Source organism: Drosophila hydei, unplaced genomic scaffold (genome assembly GCF_003285905.1).
Source record: "Drosophila hydei strain 15085-1641.00,03,60 unplaced genomic scaffold, DhydRS2 tig00008137-arrow-arrow-pilon, whole genome shotgun sequence".
NCBI classification, from domain to species: Eukaryota; Metazoa; Arthropoda; class Insecta; order Diptera; family Drosophilidae; genus Drosophila; species Drosophila hydei.
Genome location: NW_022045845.1, coordinates 349,122 through 358,322, shown reverse-complemented (window position 1 = coordinate 358,322; position 9,201 = coordinate 349,122). Strand labels below are relative to the sequence as shown.

Here is a 9,201-nt window from a genome sequence, read left to right as displayed (position 1 = left end):
CAAGGCTGTCAATTATCGAAGTGCGATGTTTTTTGCACAAAATACTAACTGGACTTTTCTAATTGGCATTGAGCATGATTTAAATAAATTAAAAATAAGCTTATCAGAATTTTATACACTATAAAAAAAAGCAGATTTTTCTTTAAAAATCTGTGCATTGAAATTGCTTAGACATACATTTTTGAATAAATTCAAAATTCACCTATGGATCATATGAAAGAATATTTCGTATTTCCGATTAAAATATCCCCAGACTTAAATATACATTAATCTTCATTTATTATAGTCTCATAAAACTCGACATGTACAACAACTTAAAATATATGGCGATATCATAGTCATTCGAAAAACCTCACTTTCAATCTTATAAACAAAAATACCGAAGTCAGCATCAATCTATGATACAATCAATTAGGCCGTGCGCTCGAAGAGCAGAGGGAATGGCTTATCCTGCGGTGCCTGCAGCCAGTTGCCCTCGGAATACTTCACATTGTTTTCAGTCTCAATCACGTGAAAGGTGTAGGCGTGGCGACTCTTCTGAGAGCGATTGGGCTCGCTCTTGTGCACCACATTGCCATGGATGACGATGCATGTGCCTATCAAGGAATTGCAGCACATTAAAATGGTATTGCGGACGTGGGCTCAGCTGCAGCTACTCACCCTTGCTCACTTGGAGCGGCGTAAAGCTGGATTGCGGATAGATGGGCGCTGCGCGATCATAGACCATCAGCTCGGCTGCAGTGGGGTCGGGATTCCGTTGGTAGCGACGGTGCACGCCACTCTTGTGCGAGCCCTTGATGAACTGCAGACAGCCGTTCTGCAAGGTGCAATCCTCTAGGGCAAACCAGAAGCCCACCGCCGAGTTGGGCTCTGTGTGCAGGAACCAGGAGTCTTGATGTGGGGTCACCTCGCCGCCAATGCCGGAATTCTTGTAGATGTACATGCTCTGGCATACGGCCGGGCGATTATAGTTCAGCTGCCAACAGATCTCCTTGACACGATTGCTGAACGTCAACGCATTGAAGGTCGGGTGCTCCACATGCAGCGCATGGCCCACTTTGTTAAGGGCGATCATCGGATCCACAACCAGCTGACCCTCATCCCCAATGGCGCCCTGTTCGAAGAAGTAGCGTACCTTGTCGCCGGACTCCATGAAGTACAGCTCCTTGCTGTGCGCATCCTCCGCCTTGATGGTGCTAAAGATTTTTCGATTCGACTGTGGCGCATCCAGGCAAAGTGCTCGCCCGGCCTGGTACAGCGTGTCTACCTCCTCCGGCTTCAGAAAGTCCTCTATGACAATGTAGCCATTCTCGTTAAGCTGTCAATAGAAAGCATAATTTGCCTGTTAGTTGTTGCTACAAGCACTTGAAACAAGCGGCATAAGCGGGTGAAGGTCCGCATTGATTCATAAAGTTCTGGGCTTATCTCTGCGACGTCTGGTCTGCGTCTGGCTTCGCACTCCCGCCCACCACACACAGACGCACACACTATCAGCTTGACCGACTGTGTAATGGGCACGCGCGTGCAATGCAGCTATCTGCCCTATCTGCCCTATCTCCCCAGGGATAAGTACACTTAACCTTCAGTCCACTTCCCTTTGTATTCCATTGTCAGCTGCGGCACCTGCTAATTAACAAATTTGTAGACACGCCAATGTAGTCAGACTCTGAATTTGACATGCAACAAATGCGGACGGACTAAATTCGTGGCTATTCATTGAAATCACTCAATGTGAAATTGAAATTTCACACATTCTTAGGGTATTGTCATTCTATCATCTGCTCGCAGTGAGGCGAAAGGTATTTGCACTTTGTTGTGCCATACGTAACAGACAAAGTTCTAGATGAGTCTCGAGAGTCCGCTTCCTAAAAGGGTATTCAAAGATCTACTTGGCCAGAAGATCGAAATTCACTTCTGTTGTGGGCGCTCTCTTAGTTTCATCAAATAAAAAAGTATATTTCGAATGGCTTGAGCAAGCAAACGAAAAGCAAGAGTATAAATAGTCGCAGTGATTCAAAGGCACCAACACACCTGCACTGATCATTGGAGGGGTCAGCCTCCCCGCCTTTTGATGAATACGCCAACAAATGCCCGTGCAAGTGTCAAGCAAATGGGACTGCCAGATGAGACTTATGCCTGTCCAAGTGCCCAGCTCGTGGAAAATTATGCCTCGCGGGTCAGCCAATTGGCTTCACAATGTTATGAGACGCTGCTGCAGCTGATTCCGCAATCGACAGCAGTTTCTCTGTGCAAGTGCATTCCGCTGAATTGACAGCGGATTGGGCAAGGGGCTCGTTATGCAGCTCTGCTGGCTGTTAACTCATCGTTTGTTGAACTAGAACTTGCATAAGTCCGCGACTGTTTCTGTGTAGTAAGGCGTTTGCATAAGAGCAGTTGAGAACGCTTTGAGTTACACTTGATTAGCGCTCGAGTTGACTTTTGCTGGGCATAAATATGCATGAATCTAGACTGCTCAGAGCTGGCTAACCAGTATACTAATTTAATGCCATTTGGGCAAGGCTGACCACAAGATGTTTTAAGAATTGCCCCCAATACGCAGACATGAGTATGTATGAATGGCTGGAGATTAAATTTGAGCAGAGCAAAAACATTTCCTCAACTGGCCATCTCAGTCTTTGTTCCCAGGCAATAAAGGAATGCTTTTCCGCAGTTGGCTTTTCCGCGAACCGCACTAAAAGGCGACGCATTGGCTGCCAATGTTTATGATGCTGATGAATGTAAATAGACCCATGACACAAAGGCGTGCACAAGAGATCAGGGGAGGGACCTGATGACTAAGTAACAACGAAGAGTGTAATCTCTCGGTGGGAGCCCAACGCGTCTATCGATAAGTAATTGGTCACAAATCTTTTGCCAACAAAAATAGACACAAAAGCCGGCAAAAAAAACAAACTTTTCGGATCTTATAGAAAGTACTCAAAATGCTGATGATGAATAGATGAATAGACATACCTCATCCAAGAGTTTGCTGTGCATTATGCTTCACTTTGTTTTGCTTCTTGTTTCAATTAATCAACAAAATGTATTTTGGGTTTGTTTTTGTTATTGTTTCTTCGCCCAATAATCGTGTGCTTTTCAGACGAGGCGCTCCTCCAAAGTTCGACAGCGAACGTTTTGCTCTGTTTCGCGTACGTTTCAAAACTGTTTCGCTTTTTTGAAAACAGTATCTGAAGCACCCAGCTATACCAGGCAGAACACTCGAACAGTCGAACACTCGAACAGTCGAACAGTCGTACACTCTAACACTCGGCCTGATATGCGCTTCCCACACGACGCGTCGGCTGGTGAACAGTTCTATACACACATGTGTATTCTTAGCATATGCTCTCGATCGCCGCTCTCTCTCACTCTCTGCTTCTCGTCCGTACGCTCGACCTCCCTTTCTGGCTGTTACTATGGGTCTCCGTCTCTGTTAGCAGTGATGCCAGCTCAGCCTTTGTCCGTTATATTTAGCCTTTTTTTTGCTATTATCAATTATGCCTCATGTTTCTGTATTTTTACATGATATTTTATATTACTTTGTACAATTATGTTAGATAGTTGTAAAATAATATATTTCAGCCATGGCATATCCTATATAATTTTGAAAATATACTATAACACGTTACCTGATATCGTATTTTTGATTTTATTTATACTTGTATCTATATACTAAATTCCTTTTATACCGTAAACCTATTGGAAATGCGAAATCAGGGTATAGTTGTTGTGTTAAAACGTATGTAAGTGGCAGAAGGAGGCGTGTAAGAGTGCATAAAGTATATATATTGTTGATCAGGACGACATGCCGTATCGATTTACCCCTGTCCGGCTGTCCATTTGTAGGTCCGTGTATAGCACGCGCATATCAAGCTTGTTTTAAATTTACGAGCTTGATTTAATTTTTACGAGCTAGAGCCTTCAAATTTTGTATTTAGAGTTATGTATATTTTATACAATTTTGATTTTTGTTATATTTTGTGTGCTGACTCCAATAGTCTGCATTTCACTAAGTTGACGAGTACTTCAATAGAATATGTAAGTCATATGATGATTATGATTATGTAAACGATGTTGGTTCGAGTCATCGTTCGAGTCATGTCTTAATGTCGGCCTTTATTTGCCTTTTGTTTAATGCTCGATACGAGCTATGAAAAATATTAGAAAACTAAGATATTAGTGTGTTCGGGGTATCTCCTAGTCGGGCACCGCGACTAGTGCTTTCTTATTTGTTATAAATCATTTTTCCATTTCCATTTACAATAATAGAATTTGCACAGAAAGCAAAAATGGATTTAGTTTATTTGAAAATTTGACATATATCAATCAAAATAAATTTTGGCTTGAATATGTGGAAAATATCTATATCTATTTAAGATATCCATATAATAATTGATAACAAATCATTTTAATTTAATATGTATTTTTAAGGAACATGATTTAGGTTTAAGAAGTTATTACATTTATAAAGATTAAATATTTCTTTACAAGTGTCTTGTTTAATTATTTATAATAGAATAGAAAAACCCAGAAGAGATATGAATATTATTAATAATAATTCTGAACAAGATTATTGTAATCAAAATGAAACAAACTCTAAAAAAAAGTATATATAATAAAGAAATGAATCTAACTTGGAAATTAATATATATGTTAAATAAATTAATAAATATAAATTATTGTCTTAGTATGACCAATTACTAGGAATTGTTTATAATAAAATAATCATTTTTTCAATATCAAATTTTTTTTCTTACAGCTCAAGCTGTATCTATATCATTTTAGCGCCTCTAAATTGCCATCACTCGACTCTAGCTTGAGCTTGTGAAGTTACTAGATTCTAGTTGATTGTCACTCAGTGTCATTATTTCATTATGTAGAAATATCTATGAATTATTTTACATTAGTTTCACTTTAGCTTGACATTCCCAAATTTTTCTGGTTAATTCCGAAATTTCCTCAATGTGCAACAATTGTGCCTCACGTGGAATCCGCGTGTTGCATGCATGCATGCACATATGTACGTACACGTATAAGCATGTATGTTTGCTTGTGTTTGTGTTTGAGTTTGAGTTTGTGCATGCATTTGTAGAAACATGTTCATACAGGCATATATGTTTATTGCCTGGCTAATGCGCAGCGTCTTTTTACAACTTTATGTTGTCATATGGCAGTTAATTGCTGTGTATGCGTGGGTTGTCGTTTGCCGAGAAACAGTCGCTGTTGTAACTGTGATTTCCTCATCCCAAATATGCGAAAACTATTGTTAAGTAGCGGCATTTAAATATCTGAATATGTTTATATAATATGCAAGGAAAAGAGCGCAATTAAAAAGCGAATTATAAGCTGAATGTGCTGAGAGTCGTGCGATTGTAGGAATGCCAAACTCGAACAACATGAAACTGTATTTGTTGGAGTGGAAGTGGAAGAGCTTGGTAATAGAACTTGTATAGTGCTGTTGACCAAGTGCACACACAGCTCAAGTCAGCCAGCCAGCCAGCCAGCCAAAACTGAATGTCATAAAAAGTCGCATTGGAAATGCATGCAAAATGGTAAATTTTAGATTTATGCGAGGCGGCGAAAACTAATGGCATGTGGCTAATAATGTGGCACTGAGTCTTGCTTGGCCTGACTCAAATGCACTTACTTATGCTAGTGTGTGCAGTTAGTATTGCAGCTTTACACAAGATTAATTACACTAGCTCTGGCCATAAATAAGGCAAACAAGCACGCCACACACACACAACTGTCCGCCAGTCTAGAGTCGAGAGTCAAGACTCTTGAGTCGTAGCATTATTTGCAAATGCATGGTAGTAAAAATTTAAATTAGAAATCATTGCGGCCGCCGGGTAGCCATTCAATTTGATCAGCAGCAGCTCCTACATACATAATGACCGTGTTAGCTCGGTTGCCCTTGAATTGCAGATGACGATGGCGGCACCTGAACAATCAACTCATAAACAATGTGCAGCCGAAAGGTCCCAAGAGGCCAATAGACGCCCCCCGACGCGCTTGCGAATACAACGGCAGCAAACAACAGCCACAAACAGATGATCGGCCCAAGGTCAGAGAGCTTTTGGGTTCTTCTTGTCTGCTGCAGAGAAAGAAGCCAAGCTCTTTTGTGCGGCTAATTAAGTTAATTAAAAAAAAATTGAAGACACGCGATTTGCCTGAATAACAACAATTTGATAATATTTCAAATGTTTGTTTTTCGGCAAAAATTCGAGTTTTGTTTTGTTGATGCTGTGCTGCTGGTGCTGTGGCTGCGGCTGTGCCTGTTGCTAATGATGATGGCTCCAGCGTCTGGTCTGATTAGAAAATGTTGAGTCATTGCAGTCATCAAATTTAATATGCTGCCTTTCCAATTTGATATACCCTGTACAATGGACCCATTGTCTATACCTTATGCTATATATTGCTATATAACTAAAAATCTTCATTGGGGTGTTTCGATTTAAGCTTCGCACAAACTTCCTGCTTTGATGCTCAGTTTTATTTGTTTAAATATTTGCAAGCAATTTAATAAAAAATTTAATTAGTAATTAAAAAAAAACATTAAAATAAATTTACTAATAAAAAACCTGATAAACATATCTGAATACACAAGATAAAGATGGTTTCATATTTGAATCCGAAACACTTCCAAGAAAAACATTATGCGATTTGCGGTTTAAATTGGAAATTTAGTCTCAAGCCGCTCATTTATAAATACTATTTATAATCTCTATAAATTCCTCTATATAAACAAATAAATAAAAAATATATATAAATAGTATAGGGTAACTGTTAATCAAACACTCTGAACTAAGGCGCTGTGGCGCGTTGAACTGATATGTGTTTTGAGCATGTTTGTTTTGCTTTTTTTACAATTTTGATTAGAGATGTTTTTTATAGACGCGCCCCCTCCGGATTTGTGCAATTTGCTTGACCTTAGCGCGCTGAATATGTGAGCTGTTTGCCAACCAAATAGAAACAGTTTCGAAAGTTTGAATTTAGCTGTAACGACATCCCACGTGATATTCAAACGCACCAATAGCTGTGAATTGAGTGCAAAAAGTGAGTGCCGCCCGCCTGGCGGGAGAAAGGAAAACACTAGCAGCGGTACTAGACCGGGACAAGGAAACGAAAGCAGCCTTTATTATTACTAAATTTAATTTATTATTATTTAATGGGACGTTTTTCAATAGGCAATATTCACTTCCAATGCAGTTTGTTAAGACTGATATAATCTGTTGCAGCTATCAATGTTTTAGAAAGCAAATAAGAAGCGGAAAGTAGAAAATATATATTTAAAACTAGATTTTGAGCTTAATCTATATATATGTTCATGTATATATATGCCAACCTGATATACAGCATTCTTCATAAAAGTAGTACACAAAATGTTAACAATTTCCATTGAAAAAAATAAAAAGATGAACACTTATTATTATTATTAGAATATAATACAACGAAGCGAATTATGTGATAAAGTTGTCACTTTTTGGCCTAAAATTAAAATAACATGTGCATAAAAATAGTAGTGCTGAATATAAAAAATAAAAAAAATAAAATATAAAAATTGAAAATTTAAAAGAAACTTTATCCTCAGTAAGTGTAATTAATAAATTTCATTTTATTCATGCAAGTTAATTGGAATTGCTAAATTTAATTGTTAGACTTAAATATAAGGAAAAAAACTTCAGTTAGTGGACCAACATACTGTGGACAGATGAGAACAAAATAGTTACGTTTGGTTGCAGAGTGTCAAGAAAGTATGTACGAAGTCTACAATATACGAAATGTTATAGTGGACAAACATGTCTAAGTTCATTTATTTAAATTGTTATTGTTAAGTGGATAAAGTATATAAGAATCAGAAGTACATAGTATGAGGATATACATACATTTATATATATATGTATATACATACATATATCTATTTATATATATCTATTTATATCTGTAGCCTTTGTAGACTCTGCAGTTTCCGCGTTCCTATACATAATTTAAACCTTTACCAAAAATCACTTGAATGGTAGCCAGATTATGATTAAAATTCAGATTACAACAATTCCAAATCTATACAGATCCATAAAATTAGCATAATGTTCCAAAGTTCCAATGCAAACATTTATTGATCTGTTATTCTAAGTTGGGTGTTAATCTTTCCTGTATTTGGCTAGGTTCTATGTTAGTTTTTTCCTGAGCTTATAGAACCAAATATTCAATATGATTGTATTTATGATAGTATTCACATATATGGAAGTAAGTATTATTACTTAAGAGCTGTTCTGCTGAAGATATTATAATTGACAGAGACATAAATATATGCATATATGCGTGAAGGACATTAATATGATCATTATAAATGTATTACAGCAAAAGCGCAACGACAATAAAAATTGGAATAACAAAGGCAAATTACGCGCTGTCTTAGCTGCTTTTACCTAAGATCTTAAATCTAAAATCTCGGGCTTCATTATCGAATCAATCCACTCAAAGCAACAGAAGTGAATTTGCATGCGAAGATACTTGGACAATAAATCTAATGGCGAGCACGTTGTCAGCGAAGTATACATACGCGTGTGCATACATATGTGATTATGTATATTTTTGTATGTGTGTATGTATAAATATATTTGCGAAAGTGCCCCGACCAGGCCTGGCAAGACCCAGGCCGGCTTGACTTAGCTTTGGCCGAGTTGATCAGTCGGCAACTGGGGAGCCAAATGTGGTAGCTTTACGTCTTAATTTTGAATGTTAATTGCTGCTGTGGCTGTTAGATGGTCATCGCTTGCTTGAACTTCAATGTCAGTTAAGAAATTCACAACTAATTGGTGGCGATTCAAATTATGGTATACATGCTCATGGGAGAAGCCACGCACTGGAATAGTTGGCTCTGCGGCCAGATAATAGGAGTCGCTCACGCAACTTGAAACCCGTTAAATTGGCGCATGGCTTTCGGTTGAGCGTTGATTACGAAAACATTTCATCAAGAAAATTATGATCTCGTCAATCAAACTTCAAGTGAAACAAGAAAAGGTAGTAAGATGTGATTTATGATAACTTTCTACCAATTTATACGAAATCTTTCTCTCTCTACGTTCCCTTGCTGGAAGAGGAGAGTGTTAAAGCTTTCTAACTTTGATTATAATAGTAGATTAAAGCAGACACTCGTTAATTATGAACGAATTCCACACAGCGTAAGCGTGTTAGAAA

The 9,201-nt window shown here is 38.1% G+C and overlaps 1 protein-coding gene across 1 annotated transcript; it reads right to left on the bottom strand.

The window, feature by feature from the left end:
- Nucleotides 1–277: 277 nt before the first annotated feature.
- Nucleotides 278–3,245, bottom strand: LOC111601754 (phytanoyl-CoA dioxygenase domain-containing protein 1 homolog). Its single transcript, XM_023318493.2, has 3 exons — nt 2,974–3,245; nt 661–1,318; nt 278–596 (listed from the first exon to the last, which is right to left on the bottom strand). Exons 1-3 carry the CDS (start codon nt 2,995–2,997, stop codon nt 412–414), a joined length of 867 nt encoding a protein of 288 aa, XP_023174261.1. The 5' UTR covers nt 2,998–3,245; the 3' UTR covers nt 278–411.
- Nucleotides 3,246–9,201: the final 5,956 nt, after the last annotated feature.

Coding starts and splice junctions, on each gene's coding strand:
- LOC111601754 (XM_023318493.2), bottom strand. CDS start 2,997: ATGCACAGCAAACTCTTGGATGAG. Junction 1,319..2,973: donor ACAGCAAACTCTTGGATGAG/GTATGTCTATTC, acceptor TTCTATTGACAG/CTTAACGAGAATGGCTACAT. Junction 597..660: donor GCCGCTCCAAGTGAGCAAGG/GTGAGTAGCTGC, acceptor ATTCCTTGATAG/GCACATGCATCGTCATCCAT.